The sequence below is a fragment of the Aulonocara sp. 'chitande type north' Nkhata Bay genome, linkage group LG4, assembly GCF_057382095.1.
Source record: "Aulonocara sp. 'chitande type north' Nkhata Bay isolate Kocher_YH1m ecotype deep benthic linkage group LG4, A_spYH_male_GT1.1, whole genome shotgun sequence".
Taxonomy (NCBI): Eukaryota; Metazoa; Chordata; class Actinopteri; order Cichliformes; family Cichlidae; genus Aulonocara; species Aulonocara sp. 'chitande type north' Nkhata Bay.
The window spans coordinates 30,610,490-30,628,791 of NC_141347.1; the positions used below are offsets into that span (position 1 = coordinate 30,610,490).

At 39.6% G+C, this 18,302-nt stretch overlaps 2 protein-coding genes across 8 annotated transcripts; both read left to right on the forward strand.

Moving 5' to 3' along the window:
- Positions 1–225: 225 nt before the first annotated feature.
- Positions 226–3,947, forward strand: mettl2a (methyltransferase 2A, methylcytidine). The gene is made up of 9 exons (XM_086289834.1): positions 226–394; positions 922–1,010; positions 1,554–1,822; positions 1,943–1,992; positions 2,097–2,157; positions 2,247–2,386; positions 2,495–2,601; positions 3,005–3,070; positions 3,167–3,947. The coding sequence occupies exons 1-9, from the start codon at positions 243–245 to the stop codon at positions 3,307–3,309; spliced, it is 1,077 nt and encodes a 358-aa protein (XP_086145960.1). The 5' UTR covers positions 226–242; the 3' UTR covers positions 3,310–3,947.
- A 243-nt stretch (positions 3,948–4,190) lies between these two features.
- Positions 4,191–17,230, forward strand: tlk2 (tousled-like kinase 2). Of its 7 annotated transcripts, none has more exons than XM_086289831.1 (21): positions 4,264–4,884; positions 5,956–6,065; positions 7,522–7,599; positions 7,725–7,791; positions 7,873–7,916; positions 8,111–8,209; positions 8,748–8,846; positions 9,062–9,154; positions 9,353–9,463; positions 9,618–9,754; positions 10,192–10,344; positions 10,456–10,522; positions 10,624–10,721; positions 11,703–11,784; positions 12,013–12,104; positions 12,225–12,314; positions 12,402–12,571; positions 13,089–13,227; positions 14,846–14,957; positions 15,685–15,792; positions 15,934–17,230. In XM_086289831.1, exons 2-21 carry the CDS (start codon positions 5,958–5,960, stop codon positions 16,105–16,107), a joined length of 2,121 nt encoding a protein of 706 aa, XP_086145957.1. In that variant the 5' UTR covers positions 4,264–4,884; positions 5,956–5,957; the 3' UTR covers positions 16,108–17,230. The 7 variants fall into 7 exon arrangements, with proteins under 7 accessions (XP_086145955.1, XP_086145952.1, XP_086145956.1 ...); XM_086289832.1 differs by having other exon boundaries at positions 4,265–4,884; positions 5,956–6,038; XM_086289829.1 differs by lacking the exon at positions 4,264–4,884 and adding an exon at positions 4,191–4,250 and having other exon boundaries at positions 5,956–6,038; positions 10,192–10,522.
- Positions 17,231–18,302: the final 1,072 nt, after the last annotated feature.

Here is an 18,302-nt window from a genome sequence, read left to right on the forward strand (position 1 = left end):
AAAGTGAAACGTGAAAAAATAGTGTAAAGAATTAAAACTAGCCTCTTTTCTTTTTTTAAAATACACCGTAAATCTCCCGATAGTTTTACTATCCGAGCTTGAAATATGTATCATTATTGTTATTTTATTTTATTTGTTAAATACAGCTGTTAGGGCTTTTCACATTAGTTGTAATATTTCCTCTCGCCTTTGAATGCATCATAATTAAACGTCCGCCCCTTCTTCTGCACGTCAGTTCCAACATGGCGGCGCCCCACGCTGTGGACGGGGTGGAGGGAGGCAGCGGCGAAACCGGATTGACGCTGTCGGATTCATCTACCTGTGATGTGAAGAGACCTCAGTTCGGGACACGTTTCCTTACAGACCCACGACAGGTCTTCCAGCATAACGCATGGTCGGTATCTTTTAAAAGAACTCCCCCCAATGGAGCAGACATATGTTCCTGTGCATCTCTGTCAAGGCTGCTCACTCGGACACTGTTATGACTTGCCATAGATTGTGTGTAATTCTGCGAGCCGTTATTTTTTTAACATTGACATTAATTTAATGTTAACATAACATTATGTTAACACTTAAAATAACATTAACTGAATATGGATTTCTCCTACAATGTAATCACGGGACATGGGTTGAACTGGTTGCTGAATAACATTCATAAAATTATTGCCAAGTATTTCTCTGCACCTGATTGGTCAGCCTTTCATATCTAAATACGGAGTTATTTAAAACATCTTTAACATGTAGCAAAGATTTGTGTAAAAATGTTCAGGCTACATGTCAAAGTACTTTGCAGATTTTATTACACCTGCTTACAACCCATCACCAATCTGAGTGAAAGTGTCATATCTTTAAGTATTTCAGGACTGAGAGTGTTTTTGTGTGCCACGTTGCTTTGGGATAATTGGGGTTTCTCACCATCAGGGACAATGTGGAGTGGACCGATGAACAAGAAGCAACCGCTAAGAAGAAAGTCTTAGAAAACAGTCAGCCGCTACCTCCAGAGAAACAAGGTTGCATCATTGCAGTTATACACATAAACCGCACAGTGTGACTGACAGTAAAGACCAGTAAGAGATGTATAGCTTATTAATCAGGAGGACAGCCATCCCCAATGTTGCATCCACTTTCCTTTCATTTTTTGTTTCTTGTGAAAGCGACCAGATCTCTGTTGCTGCTGTTAGCACAAAAAGATTGTTGCTGACATTAATTTGTAACCACTTTTTTCACCTTCAGCTTAACTTTACAGGTTATGAGATATTATAGTTTGTTTTTGTTTTTTTATTTTGCTTTTAAATAGACTTACAAGAATTTCAGGCAAACTTTTATTCACCTTGTCATTATGAAGTATTATGTGTAGAATTTTGAGGCAAAAATTAAAGGCTGTAACATAACAAAATGTGAAACAGATGAAATGTTATGAATACTTAGTGGATACACTGTATATATAGTCTTATTAAGTACTTTAAAGTGTTTTGTGGTGATTTGTAAGCAAGGCAACATAATGCTCCATTACTTAAACACTTGCTTTACTTTGCTTTGCTTTACCTTTGCAGAGGAATACGACAGCCGGGCCAATGAGTACTGGAACGGCTTTTACACAATCCACGAGAATCGTTTCTTCAAAGACCGTCACTGGCTCTTCACAGAGTTCCCAGAGTTGGCCCCACAGTGCAGCCTGAACCATGAATCGCACCCTGGTGCCTCTGGTGCAGTAGAAAGTCAGCAGAACAGTCAGGATGGAGAGCAAAGCGGGGAACATGCAGCTTTGTCTCACACTGATGGTGACTTTCCTGGCTCGTCTGCCACCTATCGCATACTGGAGGTGAGACAGCATAACGAAAGCAAGTTAGCTAAACTTAGCTAAATTTTCAGTTAAAGGTTTTAAGAGGATTTGTTGTCATGAAACAGTTTTACTGTTTTATTTATATAAAACTCTGTACAGGTTGGATGTGGTGTGGGAAATACAGTTTTTCCAATACTAAAGACCAACAAGTAAGTGCTGGCAAAACATTTCAATCTATGTTTAAAAAGCACACATCTTATTTATTCTCTTGTAGTATAATGTGCACCATAAAACAATAATTTGCCCTTTGCAGTGATCCAGGACTCTTTGTTTACTGCTGTGACTTCTCCAGCACTGCTGTGGAATTAGTCAAGGTGAGATAATGATGATGGGATCATGAAAGGATGATCATTTCTCAGGTTGTAATCTAGCTAATAAATTAAAACTGTCCTCTTGTCATCAGAGTAATCCAGAGTACGACCCAGGGCGTTGTTATGCCTTTGTTCACGACTTGAGCGATGTAGAAGCCAATTACCCCATCCCTGATGGAACCCTTGATGTTATAGTGCTAATCTTTGTTCTATCAGCTCTGCATCCCAAGAAGTATGAACTTCTTTTTTTTTCCCCTCTTCCCTTTTGTCTTTCCTTTGGTTTCACTCGGTGGAAGTAATTAAATTGTCACTGCTTCTTATACTTTCACCCTAACTTCAGGATGCAAGCATCCATCAGTAGACTAGCACGCCTCCTGAAGCCCGGTGGAGTGATGCTGCTCAGGGACTATGGACGCTACGATATGGCACAGCTCCGCTTCAAGAAAGGTTAGTTCTGCAAGACACTGGGTTCAAAATTTTCCACAGTTTGGTCTTTAAAATTTTTTTTTACCTGCTGTAACATGCTTTTTTTTTTTTTTTTTTTTTTTAGGTAATTCCAAATCTGTAAAACCCATGATAGTGAATTAGAAAAGCGGTTACGAAAATGAGTGAGAGATGGTCTTAAATATGTTTAAAATGCATTAAGAACTGCTTAAAATGCAAAAAGTAACAGTAAATCCAGCTGTGCAAGAAGTTCGAATTTGAGGTTTGAAAGGGCGATATATTAATGGATGTAATATTATTATGTAATATTACCATGTTCTGGCTTATTATTTACATGACAATGATATGTTATTTTCTACAAGTTGCTGGAAAATAATGTGCTTGTGGTTTGGTTTTTTTTTTTTAGGAAGGTGTCTCGCCGAAAACTTTTATGTCCGAGGCGATGGAACGCAAGTATATTTTTTTACTCAAGGTACAAAAAAGGTCTTAATAAAGATTTATTGGGGTTTATTTTTGTAGAGTTGCTTTCTGATGGTGTATCCAAAAAATATTTCTGTGCTCATTTTAGATGAGCTCCATGAGCTGTTCACTCAGGCTAAGCTGGAGAAAGTGCAGAACCTTGTGGACAGAAGGCTACAGGTGAACAGAGGGAAGCAACTCACCATGTACAGGGTGTGGATTCAGTGCAAGTACCGCCAGGCTCCAGTTTAGCCACCTGGGTGTGAAAGTGGGGAGAACCCACCTGACTTGACTGTCAACTACAGCCAGAATTTAGGAAGTGAAGAGAAGGTGGTGCTTGCTTTTTCCAGTGGGTGTATGGAGTGGACATGAAAAGCTTTGTGATGAAGGGAATGCAACAGAATATTTACATACTGTAAAGGTTTTACACTATCCCAGCTGCTAAACTGCAGATGGACACTTTTTTTATGCGTAAGTTTCCTGATGGTGCAGCAGTCCTAGCTGCAATAGTCATGTCTTGTCACTTTCTTATGGAAGCCTGTTTCAGCCACTGGAAAGAAAAAAAAAATTACCAGGCAGAGCTAAGTCTAAATTTCAAGTTATCTCGAAGTTTTAAGTTGGGTTGCTGAAAATTTCAATTTACTAACTAGATCTCTTAAAATATCACCTTTAATAAGTCAAAAATTTCGAAGTACTAAATCAAAACTTTGACTTGAGAAAGACAAAAACATTTTTTTCAGTGATTGTTCAGTTCAATTATTTAAGAAAGTGCTGGTTACCTGTATGTTTCTCTTCTGACATATTGTTCCTGATGTTTTGAAATAAACTGAATGATTTTTAAGATTTTCCCTTTTGTACATGCAAAATAAAAATAAATTTTAAAAAATGAAGTTTATTTTTAATTTAGTATTTAAAATACCTTGAAAATTTCAAGGTTGTGCTTTTTTCCGATGCTACTTTGCTTTCCATCTCACGTTTAGTGGTTGACTGGCTGGTTAGGAAAAAAGACAACAAATCAGTTAGCAATTGGTTATATTAAGTCCGTAAAGCATGTGGGTGTGAACATGATGGGAACTTTCTGATAAGTGATCCTTTTAGTAACTGTGGGTGGGCGCTGGTAAATTGTATTGTGTACAGAGGCATTTGCCATTGGTCCAGACAAGAGATTTGGAGCAGGCGTGGACTGGATGAAGGTGAAAATACTTGACCAATCTCACGAGAAAATATGAGATTTTACTGATTATTGTTTACATTGCAAAAAACATGAGAACCGAACCGAATCGATCCGGATTCAGCTGAAACGCCTGCAACAGCACAACTTCCGAAATAGATTGGTTTCTTCCCTGAAGCGAGGAAGGCGACTGGAGACGAACTTTGTTTTGGTCGAGCTGACACCCAGGACCCTAAATTCATCACATCACCGGGGGAGATACAGATAGGGGGGTAACTAACGCTAGCTTAAAGACATCATTTATACCTGGTGAAAAACGCAGGACCTCGAGGGTCGCCATTGTGTGGAACGAGATAACCCGACCGATGCACGGTATGGTCCTCGGAGAGAGGGATGTGATGGGGATCCCCGCCTAACTGGTATAGAAAGGCGGGTTTGGGATACCCGGAGTTGTCGAGGCCTCCGAGGGAATCCTCCGTCGTCAACCCTGAGCTACGCAGCGCGCTCCCGTGTCTTGATCGTTGCAATAAGCACGCGAGGGACGCGGCTGTGGATGCGGCCTAGCCTGGGAGGGTCTGCCGAGAACAGGGGGAAACAACAGAGACAGTTTCGGGGTTAACAGGCCCTTCAGAGGACCGTGAAAATATTAAATTACAGTAAGTATTTCGGTTGGTTATCGAACAAAATGACATATCTGGGCATGCCTCTCGCTAAATGGAGACTTCGTGGCACGAGCACCTGGCAAAACAGAACAGAGAAGATGCTTCTTTTTTGAGTTAGCCCGTTGGATACCTAACGCTAGCCATGTAATATGTTCGCAAAACCCCTTACTGTTTCGGGGTTCAATTTACTATTTATTTGCTTAAGCAGCCATTTGATCGAGCAGGAATAATCAACGTTTGTCTGTTCTGGGAGCATTAATTGTTTGTCAAAATCCAATCTTTATGTTACTAGCTAACGTTAACTGTTAGCTGCTGTATTGCAATGCTACGCTAAGTGATGTCCAACATCGGTAGACTTGTAGCTCATTTAGCTCATTTTTCAGTCTTGGCTGATTACTTCGCGGGTTATTCACAGGGGATCTTTTAGATCAATATGTTGTCATTATAACGTTGAGCCAGCCAAACCTGTAATGAGTAGAATTAAGGGCTGTTTGACATGGATTGACATGGACACCACAGGTTGCACTTTTTATTTCAATCCATGCAATTCATAGATAACTGACTTGGAACACAGTATTGGGCGTGTAACGTTAACCTTTACACAAGCTAGCAAGCTGGACCCTTATTGTCTATTGTGGCCATTGCTGTGAGTGTACTTGGCAGCCCCTCCATTAGTGACCTTTCATAACTCCAGCGCCATGTAACTTAGGCCTATAATGCCAGGGCGTTATCACATGATGCTATAATTTCCAAGCAATCACTACACACATCTGGCCCACGTCTTTAATGCCTATTAAGTGTCTGTTATTAGCTATATGTTGGGCTAGATTTTGCAATATATTATTGAGTAACAAAGTTTTATGGCCGGTACTTGCTGAACACATGATGTATAACATTGTTGTCAAGCTTATTGATGACTCAGAACAGGAATTTTCCACATCCATATAGTTAAAAACAGCCATGAGTCATCACAAAAGATGGCTTTTGAAACAGTGAACCCTCACTCCCACTTGAATATTCCACACTCTTCAACACCTTCCTTAATCTGTGCTCTTGTCTCTGCAGCCATGATGGAAGAACTGCATAGCTTGGACCCCCGACGGCAGGAGCTGCTGGAGGCTCGCTTCACAGGGGTCGGTGTGGCAAAGGTTTGTGTTACAGCAGATGTCACAAAGGTGAAGCATCGGAAGTCTAGTCAGAGAGCTTATTAGAATTACAGATTTTCTTAATTAAACATTTTTGTGAATCTCTTCCCTTTCTTTGTCTAACTCAGCCTCAGTATCATTCTGCTGTTTGGCCTGGACAAGCTTGGCCCCACTCCTTTTCTTTGTCTGTCTCTGGAGAAGGTTGAGCTGTGTCTGTGTTTTTTGGCTGGTGTGATATGGCATCTCTCCCTGGCTCATGATGTAGCGGCTGTATATGCAAGTGGTGATGCCTGCCAAAAAGGCCACAGACGGGACAGGGGTGGTAGAGGGAGGAGGAGTGAAAGCAGAAGAGGAATGCAGAAATGGTTCTTGACCAGGTGTAAGTGAAGGCAGCATTTAGCCTCACACCCCTTTCTTGCTACATAGATGGAGCTGTCTTTGTGGAAGGTGATCTTGGAACAGTTAGGGAGTGAGAGTCAGTGCCAGGAGTGGGCCCTGTGCCAGCCATAGGCAGAGCAGAGCCCAGAGCATGGCATGGCTGCTGCCGCAGAGAAGATGGCGGCTCTTGCTAAGGCATCATGCCACAACCACCCTGTATGACAAGACAAGCAATGTGTGTGTGCGTGGGGGTTTAGAAAGTGAGGGACAAGTAATTCTACAAATCGCTCTGAAGAAATATGGGTTGGTGGTCTAAAAGCCTTCAATCTTACATAGAAGTTTTGAGTTTTTTCTTTGACCTTGGAAAGCCTCGTGGCACTGCTACTGTATTTGTTATCACTGACTTGGCATGAAAATTGTTGTCCTTTGCAGACAAAGATGTAGAGCACCTTTTGATAATGGAGCATAGGGGGGTTAGAATCTGTTGAAAAGTGCTCCCTTTTTTTGTAAAACAACCAAGATATGAATTTGGAGGGGGTTAAAAAGAAACCATCATTCGTAAATGATGCGAGGCATCTTTTCAATGTCTTTCTCTGGAGAGGGGCACTAGTTAAGACTATAGTGAACAGGAGAAAAATAGATGACATTATCTAAAGGTGACGGAGAGACAGAGGAATACATCCCCAGCAGCATGCCTAATGTTCAGCCATTTTAGGAGGGTTCAGTGAGAGAGCTCTAGTGTGCTCTGAATGACTAAGTATCTCTCCCTGATTGGACAGTGCCTCCTGAATTTTGATGTGAATCACTTGATTGACAGGCATCACCTAGGGAACCAGCATTAGAACCGATGCAGGTCTACATTCTGTGGGAAGTTAATGGTGATGGTATTTAGCCAAGCCTCCGCATCCTTTCCCTCAGTTTGTCACTCATTTTACTCTCTTTTCAAACTCGTTCTCTCTCGCTCTTGCTCTCTCTCTTTCTCTCACACACGGGCATGCATTTTGAGGATGAAATTTTATTTCTACATGTCTCTTGCACCTTTTAAGCATATGTGTGGTTATTTGCTCTCTGTAAATTCTCTCATGTATTTTTACCTGATTTTTAATAGGGCTCAGGTCAGAATCAAAATGAGTCATCCAATCAGAGTCTATGCAGTGTGGGCTCTCTCAGTGACAAAGAGCTAGAGGTTAGTCTCAACCCTTACAGCATTATTTTTTGTTGTTGTTTATGTTTTTGTTTTTTTAATGCCAACCCCATCTCTGGGTGTTACATTGTAATGCATTTGGCTGATGCATGCGACTTTCCTCACAGACTCCTGAGAAAAAGGCAAATGACCAGAGAGTGAGGAAACGCAAAGCAGACCACTTTGACAGCCAAGGTAGGATTGTCTCTGAGTTCTTTTTATCATGTATCCCACATTTCCTCAGCTTTTTCTGAACTCCTCGATTCTCTGTTCCAGCCAAAGCAGGAGCAAGAGGACATAAAATTAGTGATTATTTTGAGGTGAGTGGCAGAAAATGTTCTCCCTTTTTTTGTGCTGGGAACAGCTAAGCTCACATCCCCTGGAATGCTTCAGTGTGGGGGATATAATATTTCACATATCTTCTAACACCTTCTTATAGCCACCTTGGTCTTTTCCATTGAACTGCTTTTTTCTTTTTCTTCTTCCATTCGTTCTTCCTTTACCTGTCTATCAGTTTGCGGGAGGTAGCGGTCCTGGTACCAGCCCTGCCAGGGGAATTCCACCAGTGGTCCGCTCTTCCCCACAGCACTCTCTGTCCAACCCCCCTGTCATGGTGAGCATGTTTGCTCTATGGTCTTTCTTGTGCTTTTCTTTACTCTTATTTATTTATTTATTTTTCAAATCTCAGCTCTTTCCATTGTCTCTTTCACTTGTCTTATTAAGAAGATGTGAAGAATCAAATGTGGTCTATAAATGCCCCTGTACAGAAACTGTGTTTAGTGCAGTACAATGCAGTTAGCAGTTAAAACCAAGGAAAAAAAAGTATTGAATGAGAAATGGCTTATTTAGTACCGTTTGTCAAACATAAAGGCAGCTATTAATGTTATAATCAAAAAGAGTTTAGATAAACCTGTTGCACATTTGCTACTTTTGTAAACCAGAGGCCGTGCATCTCTCCAAGTAAAATGAATTGTTTAATACACCTGAGCTTCTTTTTGTCATCCAAAACTTTAGACTTGCCTATTTTATCTCATATGCTTCTCGTTTACTCTCAGATTGCGGTTTCCATAAATGTTCTTGTTCCAGATTGCTATCATGTTTTATCACAACTATTGTGATGAAGGCGACTGATGAGTGTTTCTATCTTCCAGGTGCAGCAAGGAAGCCCGTCATCCGTCAGCTCCAACACAGAACACTCCTCTTGTTCACTGAAGCCTCCTTCTCTTCACGTGCTCCACAAAGCCACACAGGTACTGGACACGCTCTTCCAGCTGGTTGTTTGTCTGGTTTAACTCTTATTTGAGTTGTAAGTTGGTAAATAGTCAGCATATGTACCAACAAGTCACAAGCAGTCATTATAAGATGGAAGATATTGTTAGATGAAACTACTTGTTGCACTGCATTTCACTGTGATGTAGACTGAGCCAGCATTAACCGACACTTTTGTGCTCAATGTACCCTTTAGTCTGACCTTACTATAGAGAAACTAACAGCAATGGAGAACAACAAGAACTCTGACCTGGAGAAGAAGGAGGGCCGCATAGACGATTTGTTGCGGGTACTAATCTCATTACACTTCACCCCTGCTACTCTGCTTGCAATTTTCATTAGTTTTGAGAATATCATGTTTTCTGTCTTGGTTTTTTTTCACTCAAGGCATGTTAGAGTTGACATTTCTGCTTTTATAAACAAGTATTCTTTTTGTTCATTCTTCATATATGAACGTTTTTGTGCTTTATTATATGTTCTCTTCCAGGCCAACTGTGATCTGAGGAGGCAAATTGATGAACAACAGAGAATGCTAGAGCGATACAAGGAACGTTTAAATAAGTGTGTGACCATGTCCAAGAAGCTTCTGATTGAAAAGGTATGTTTATGCATTGATGTAATTTTAAACTATTAGTTTCCAAAGTGAATAAGTCATTAAATTAATGAGCTACTTGAACAAATCCTGAAATACGGCACTTCACAATAAATATTCCAGCTTTAATGCCTGCCTTTCTTCCCTCCCCTTATTTCAGTCTAAACAAGAGAAGATGGCATGTCGGGATAAAAGTATGCAGGATAGGCTTCGACTGGGTCATTTCACCACAGTGAGACACGGTGCATCTTTTACTGAGCAGTGGACAGATGGATATGCTTTCCAAAATCTTATCAAGTGAGGCTCTTCGTGTTTAATGCATTAAGTATTTGTGCTAGTTTAAATGTCAAAATCCAACTGTAAAAATTATTTTCTTTGTTTTTCCAGCATTTGTAGCAAGCAGAATCATAGTTTGAATGCTTTGTTGTGTCAAACACATTTGCTTTCCTAACAGGAGCACCTTATACTCTCTGTAGGCTCCCATTGTTAATCTTTTTGTATTATATATTTATTTTAGTTTATTTTATTATTCATATTATTCTCTGTGTGGGGATTATGCTGGAGCGGCTAGGGGATGAAGGACAGGTTGGTGAACGATGGGAGAAGAAAGCAGAGGAATAGAAAAAGAAAATGGACAGAAAGAAAGAAAACTCAAATGATACACAGCACATGAAAGACAAAACAATGGGAGGTGCACGGTCCATTTTTCCTGCTAATGTATTGTCTATTTCCAGACAACAGGAAAGAATCAACTCCCAGCGAGAGGAGATTGAAAGGCAGAGGAAGCTGCTAGCCAAACGCAAGCCACCCTCCATGGCTCAGACTCCACCACCAAGCCTTGAGCAAAACAAACGCAAAAGCAAGGCCAATGGAGCAGAAAGTGAAGCGTATGATGCTTTTGTTAATTTCTTTTCTCTTTTATACCAGATATCATCCCTCTGTATATTTATTTGGAGCTGCCTTTTTTATTTTTTCTTCTTTTTTTTTTGGTCTTGCAGGTTATCACAGGCAGAGTACCATGAGCAGGAGGAAATCTTTAAACTAAGATTAGGCCATCTGAAGAAGGTAATCCTCCATGTTTTTGATGCCAGTTGCTCATTATGAACTTTTTCGTTAGTTGTTTTGTTTTGTTGCACAGCTTCTGACATTTATATTTTGTTTTGCAGGAAGAGGCTGAGATCCAAGCAGAGCTAGAGAGATTGGAGCGAGTGCGAAATCTTCACATACGCGAGCTGAAAAGGATCCATAATGAAGATAATTCCCAGTAAGATTTCTTAGTCCCATTTCAGACATGGAGTACAGTCAAGCTCTGAAATTTTCTGGGGATATGTTCCTAGAGTACCTGTGAATTTAATAAAAATAAAAGGCCTATAAGTGCCTATTTTTATTGTCGTTCAAAGGGCCATAAAAATTTGTGTAGGATATTTGCCATTTCTGCAAAATTGCAGAATGTCTACGAACGCTTATTAGTTAGGTTCTAAGGAAAAATTCACGAATGACTGAGGCCATGAACTCTGAACTGTGATTTTGCAGGGGTACAATGTACACAGCATTGCTGTTAAAGTGACACCTTAGTCATTCTTAGATAAGGTGACTTTAATTTTAATGTGTTCATACATTCCAAATCCATTTGATTAATTCCTGAACTTCACCTGTGATAATATATGCAGTTTTTTCCCTTTGTTCTCTTACTAAAAATGAATAGAGCAAAATTTGTTTATTGTGCATACAGACACAGAGTGAGTGAAGTAAGGAATCCTTGTTTTGGAGAACCAAGCTGTCTAAAAATAAAATGTTTTATGATGACCAAAATTGTAAATCTAATCTGATTATACATTGGGATTGACAGCACGGTAAGATGGACTGTTATAACTTAAAATAAGTAATGATAGTTAGATGGTTTAAAATGCTGTGTTCAAATAATTGATTAGGGTTGTACCCATTTCAGACTTCACTTCCTGAATTTTGTTTTTTTACTTATATTGGTGTCTAATCCTTTGAAAGCCTATTTGTCAGTGTAACTGGCTTCACTCCAAGTTCTATGTTAAAACGGATAACAAGTTTCTGGCTCCAGGTCAGTAATGTTGCTTTGTTACCAAATTGTTTAGTTGGGGTAAAATGCCCTCAGTGTTGGATAGTTCTTTTATTTTCTTCATCTTTCTCCTCCACCAAAATAATCTGGGGTGTCCTTCTGCTCCTAATACTTTTTTTTTTTTTTTTTTTTTATAAACTCCGTTCTGTGCAGATTCAAAGATCACCCTACGCTAAATGACCGATACCTGCTACTCCATTTACTTGGACGGGGAGGTTTCAGTGAAGTTTACAAGGTGAGTGAGTAATGAGGAAAGAGACTGATCAGTCTTTCTTTCTTTTCTTGCATTTTCATATATATATATATATTTTTGTCCGTGTTTTGCTGCCTTTACAGCATTTTCAAGTAAACGATTACTTGAAACGAAAACGAAATATTAATAAACAGGACTTAAATCTGAAGTTCTGCTTTACCTAATGAAGCAATGGCTGCTACAGATGCTTACTGATTCACTTTTTTCCAGGCCTTTGACCTAACAGAGCAAAGGTACGTTGCGGTCAAAATTCACCAGTTAAACAAGAACTGGAGGGATGAGAAGAAGGAAAATTATCACAAGTGAGTGCTTTGCCATTTTGAGGCAATACTTTGGTATATTTAACACAGCTTTGACTGATCTTCTGTGCCATTGTAAAGTCACTTCATTTTAACTTCATTGCATAAATCCTTTATTTTCAGACATGCTTGCAGAGAATATAGAATCCATAAAGAGCTGGACCACCCACGAATAGTTAAACTTTATGACTACTTTTCACTTGACACTGACTCGTAAGTCATTGCTTTTAAAACAAATACTTGAAACTTGCACCACATTCTGCCAAGGTGCTTAAACACTTCTTCTTTGTTTTGAAACAGGTTCTGCACAGTCCTGGAATACTGTGAGGGTAATGACTTGGACTTCTACCTGAAGCAGCACAAGTTAATGTCAGAGAAAGAGGGCCGCTCCATCATCATGCAGATCGTTAATGCCCTCAAGTACCTCAATGAGATCAGACCGCCCATTATCCACTACGACCTTAAACCCGGTAAGTCTTCATTTTTGCTTTTGCATTGTTAGAGCTTGGCACATTTCTTCTTTATGTTCAATAAATAGTAATACCATCAGTAAAATTAACTACTTGCCTTCCTGCTGCAGCAGTTTTTAAACTGCCTAATAGAGTGCACCGCACTGGTTATTAACAAGGAGCAAACCCTCATTCATTCATAACCAAGTAACTTTCTTTTTCTTTTTTTTTTTTAATACCTTAATCAGAAAAAAAAAAAAACATCTAAGATTAGCAATGTGTTTTACAAGAGTGTTGTGGGTTGACTTAGGTGTCATTAACCTGGCATGTTTTTTGATGTTGGAAGAAACTGGAGGTTCTAGAGAGAGCCTGTGCAAGCACAAGGAGAAACATGAAAACTCCAGAGAAAGACCCTGCCTGGGTTTGAACTTTTTGTGGAATAGAAGTGCTAAACATAGATCCACTGTGCTAGCTACCATCTTATTTTATATTGGATATTTTCTTTCGTGCCTGTGAATCTTTTCCCCTCTCTTTTCAGGTAACATTCTGTTAGTGAACGGCACTGCTTGCGGGGAGATCAAGATCACAGACTTTGGCCTGTCAAAGATCATGGATGATGACAGCTACAACTCGGTGGATGGGATGGAGCTGACTTCACAGGGAGCAGGGACGTACTGGTAATATTTGCGCTGAAAGATAACGGTGTTTAGAAAAGTCAGAAACGAATGTACATGAGTGGGAAACAAGTCTTATCGAGCCTGCTGTTAATTGTTAAAGCTTGTATAAAAATTAGCCAATGAATTTCTGCAGATAAGTAGGAGAGAAATTTTCACACAACAGCTATCCGGTCTTTAAATGATGACGTGATGAATACTGCTCTGTATCTTGTTCTATTTAATTTCAACAAGCCCCTAAAAACAGTCAGTGATCACTGTCGGCTTCTCTCGCTTTTTATTACTGCTAATCATTTTAAAGCTACGTTTTTAAACCCTTACGATGTAACTACAGCTCAGCCCATGCAGCAGTATATTGACTAACCTCGTATTGTGGATGGATTATCTCAGTTGTTCTCCTGACTGAAATTTGGCCCATTTACAGCATCCTGCCATCCGAGTGCATTTGCCACTAACCATTGGGAACCCTCACATTAACGTTTATCGAGTGGAAAAAAGTCCTTGTTCGTTAGCGTTCGCCCTCCAGCCTCACTGTTTATATTATGCTAACATAGCTGTGTCGCTAGCGATCACGTAGCACATCATTATATACCAGCTAGTCCAACTTCAGTAACCCTACAAACGTCACTGCTGTTTACTTTCCTGTCTTCATTTATGTTGGAGGTGATAGCAGAGCTGTACGTGTTATTTTTTTCAGAAATCTCTCAGTCAGAACATGGTATATTATATTTAGATGGAAGCTAGCGAGCTAACTTCCTGCTAACTTCTAACTCTGTTAAATTTCATAAATTCTGTTTTCATGGATGCCTGGATGTTAAATTTAACTGTTACACCCGGTAAAGCAGCAACGCTGATCATTTTATTACAGATGAAAGAATTTAGACAGTTTTTCAACTCTTAGTAATGCTGCAGTGATCATTTGACTTGGTGACCTGCAGCGGAGTTTGGGCCCAGACATGGCTAATGACGTCAGACTTAAAGACTGGATTGGTAAAGAGAAACCATAGAGTGTTTCTGGTAGGTGGGACGTTGCTAAAATATGACACAGCTGCACAATGAAAGCTGAGCAGGCTTATAGTCAATGGAGACGGGAATTTTGTCAGATTGTCCAGCACACTGTCTGGATTGTCTGAAGGGAATGAAATTGCAAAGGAGTGAAATTAAGGGGCACTTGCAGTCACTTATGTTGAATAACTGCATTTCTTCTTAATATTGGCAGGGTAGAAATATTCAGTGTTTGTGTCATTGTAGTTGAACGGTCGAGGAATAATACCATAACAATGGAGAAAAATGGAGAGAAAACATAATCAGGATAATGCATGTAAAACAAAAAACTGAAGTGAGGTTGTGGCTAAAAAGCATTTAAAGCAGTCCTCTACTGGTAGTAGTTGTAATGTTTTTGTGGTTTTTGTTAATGGCTGTTTCTGCAGTTCTGGTTTGTGTATAAGTGCATATGTAAAGGTCATCTTGCAATTTAACTCTGATTGCCTGGTTTTTATTTAGAGTGCAATGTTTATTTAAATAATTGCTATGCTATTGAATGCACCTTGAAAGTCCAGACAGTATAATTGGGCTTGCTGAAATTCATGAATATTAACATAGCTCCCGTCTTCTTTTTTAGGTACCTTCCCCCAGAGTGCTTCGTTGTTGGCAAGGAACCACCCAAAATCTCCAATAAAGTTGACGTGTGGTCTGTGGGAGTCATTTTCTACCAGTGTTTGTATGGCCGCAAGGTAGGAAACTCGCGCTGAATAAACATTTTAATAAGACAGCTGAGCTGCAGTTGGGATAATTTTAGATTTTTTTTTTTCCACATTTATTTTTAGAGAAAAGAAACTTAGTGTAACTGCACTGTATAACAGCGCATGTGCATTATTTATATTCAGTTTTTGTAGATCAACTTGGTATTGTTGGTTTGGTTTTTTTTGTTTTGTTTGCATCATCCATTTAATATCCCAGAAATATTGGTGTTATTCCCTTCTATGTTTATATTTATGCCTCTTTGTTTATCTATTTGTATCTCTAGTTCTACACTTCATTTTATTTGCTTTGTTGTCTGTTGTATGTGTGCTGCTATGACAACTCAATTTCCCTCTGGGATTAATAAAGTTTAGCTGATTCTTATCACATTTAACACATTCTAAATGGCACGTAGAGACTGACCTGGCTCAGGCAGAAGCAGTGTTTGTGTATGCCTACATTTTATTTCATTAAAGCTAACATACTGTCCAACAACAACACAAAAAATATCAGCACAAACATTTACACTTGTAACTTTCAAATATATCTGTAGGCCATTCTTTTTAAAAGGTAAACTGCACATTTGGTAGTTTCTCATCCTTATTCCTCAAATTAACCCCTTAGAAATATATTGCAAATGCCTCCCAAATTGTTTTCACTCTCCTGTGTCAAAAAAAGCCTTTTGTTTTGTTTTGTTTTAACTGCTTTTTGCTTTTGCAGCCTTTTGGCCACAATCAGTCCCAGCAGGACATTTTACAGGAAAACACCATCCTGAAGGCGACAGAAGTTCAGTTTCCCCCTAAACCTGTAGTCACACCTGAAGCTAAGGTATTGCACTCATGATTTTTGGCTTTGCATTTTCAAATACTTCAACTGTAATGCTTTTTTTTTTTTTTTCTTCTCTCCTTAAAATCTCTGCAGTCAAGTGCACGTACTGTCCTTACACCCTGTTTTTTGTTCACTTTCCAGGCCTTTATAAGGCGCTGTCTAGTCTACCGTAAGGAGGACCGCATTGATGTGCACCAGCTGGCCAGTGACCCCTTCCTTATGCCCCACATCCGCAAGTCAGTGGCCTCGTCGGGCACCTCAGGCATGGCAATGGCTTCCACATCCAGCTCCTCCAACAGCAGCGCCTCAAACTGAGCCCACGCCCCTTAACTGACTAGTGAACTGAATTCATTTAAAAGGGTGGGGTGGGGCGGGAGCGACGCTATACTGTGTCACCCCCCTCCTAACAGCATCCCACCTTGCCATGAAATGCCCAAGGGGAAACTGGTCAGATGGCAGCAAGGGGTGGGTGAGAAGTCATGGATGGTTTGGGGAGACAACATGTCACCCTTCATCCTTCTCATATCCATCTACCCCAGCCCACCTGTCCTGCTTTCTCAAAAGGGTGACATGACATCGTTCTAGGGGTCAAAGCCCTGGATGACTCACATAGCAAGGGGCGAGTTTTTGCAGCGTGTTGGTGAAAAATGGGGTTCAATGTTCCGGAGCTTTCTTTTCTGCTTTAGGGAAAAAAAAGAGAAAATAAAATGAAGTATAGAACTGCTTCAGCTTGGCCAGATGGAAAGGACTGTGGAAGACCTCATACCTATACACACTCACAGATACATCCATGCATGAGCCATTCTGGTCCAAGGTAGTCTGAATTCCGCTAGCTCAAATATTTTTGTTTTCATTTCCCTGAACTTAACTGAGGGAACCAGTCGGGGGGCTGTTATTGTATTGAACCCTAAATATCTGTGGCACTATGTCATTCAACCTGCTGTTCTGGGAACCCTTGCCTCGAATAAATTCCAGACCTGAATAGTTTGTGACGAGGAGGGACAGAGTTGACAGTCTCATGTACCCCCTCCCTCGCATATCCTCGTCAAACTCCTGTGACCAAAGCGTATAACTTCCAGATGGTGGCAGTGTTTCACCTCTGTTTTTATAATGAATGGTTTTAGAGTTGTGCTACTTGATATGGGGTGGAAGCTGTTGAGAGGAGATCCCTTTTAACATTTTTTTTTTTTTACTTCTCAATTTAAACCAGTTTAATGGGGAAAACTGTTGTTTTTCAAGTTGCCTTTAATTAGAACTGTTAATGTTTTGTTTGCCCCCTTCCCCACTCCCCCACCATAAACACACATATTTATTTAGGTATGTTTGAATTTATTTTTGGACAATAAAATGCAAGGGACTGGTTTACTTTATAGTACTGTTGGGGGAGATTGGGCCTTAGCAGAAAGTTGCATAAAACATTAAATACTATTGGTTAAAATGTGTCTGTTGTTCTTGTTTTCTGTGTGTGTGATGGGGTTACCATTGCATCTTTCTTTCGATCTTCATTTTAAATGCAGGTGTATTCATGAGCATATGTATCTTTTTAATTATTTGTCCCTTCGATGTTCCTTTAGAATCGATTTAATTGACTATGAATGAAATTTGCATTCAGCCCCATTTGGCTGCAGATGGGTTGAGTCACTGTTTCCAGTCATGCAAATGTTCTGTTTATAAAGTTAGGGAAACCTGCAGTCATAAAGTATTTTTTTCCCACTGAAAATGCTACGTCCAGATGAACAGAATCAACTTTTTGGGACTTATAATTTATTCTTCAATAATTGAGCAAATGAAAGTTGTGGCAAGGAAACAAAGAATGGACACAAACAGTCTGAAGAAAGTTTACTTAATAGGGAAGCTCAATGCAACAGTTATAAATCTGATTACAATTACAGATTTTTCTGACTTCTGCTTTTCTACAGTTGCATGAAGGTCAGTATTTATACAGCTATTTTTAAAGCCCACACTCAGTGGGTTCTCATTTGTGTGTCTGCGGTGGCAAGCTGAGTAATAGTTGATGTATTTTGTATTTGAAGACAACTGGAGAACTCAGTCGTAACAGACCTAGTTAAATTTTCTAATATCTGATTTATTTATTTTTCCCTGTACACAGAGTTGGCAACTCACTCCTTCTAATTCAGACTTTATCCTATCGTTATTAAAAAGCTTTATAAATTAGTTGTTTTAAGTGGTACTTGGTGTGAAACCCTTGTAATGTAAAATCTTTAATGCTGCATTACAGGTTATTTGGCATGTTCATATCCTTCAACTCAAGGCTCTCTACTATAGCAGGTCTCACGAGTAAGCCATGATAACTTTTCTGACGAGTTCAGCTCTGACAAAGGAGCTTAATAAGCTGATTGGGTTGGGTTTTTTTAACAGGGTTTTCAAAACATAAAATTGAAAGCTCAGATTATTATTTATACATTTTTATTAGCACTACTTTGCGGTCAAAAACACTGAATATGTGTATAATTTATTTAAAATGTAGATATCGGCCTTATTACTTTTTT

What these genes read in the sequence shown, in the direction of transcription:
- tlk2 (XM_086289826.1), top strand. Translation starts at nt 5,958, where the DNA reads ATGATGGAAGAACTGCATAGCTTGGACCCCCGACGGCAGGAGCTGCTG. An exon ending in GCATAGACGATTTGTTGCGG is followed by an intron (nt 9,155 to 9,352) that starts GTACTAATCTCA and finishes GTTCTCTTCCAG; the next exon opens with GCCAACTGTGATCTGAGGAG. An exon ending in AGTGTTTGTATGGCCGCAAG is followed by an intron (nt 14,958 to 15,684) that starts GTAGGAAACTCG and finishes TTGCTTTTGCAG; the next exon opens with CCTTTTGGCCACAATCAGTC.
- mettl2a (XM_086289834.1), top strand. Translation starts at nt 243, where the DNA reads ATGGCGGCGCCCCACGCTGTGGACGGGGTGGAGGGAGGCAGCGGCGAA. An exon ending in CCACCTATCGCATACTGGAG is followed by an intron (nt 1,823 to 1,942) that starts GTGAGACAGCAT and finishes AACTCTGTACAG; the next exon opens with GTTGGATGTGGTGTGGGAAA. An exon ending in TCAGCTCTGCATCCCAAGAA is followed by an intron (nt 2,387 to 2,494) that starts GTATGAACTTCT and finishes CCCTAACTTCAG; the next exon opens with GATGCAAGCATCCATCAGTA.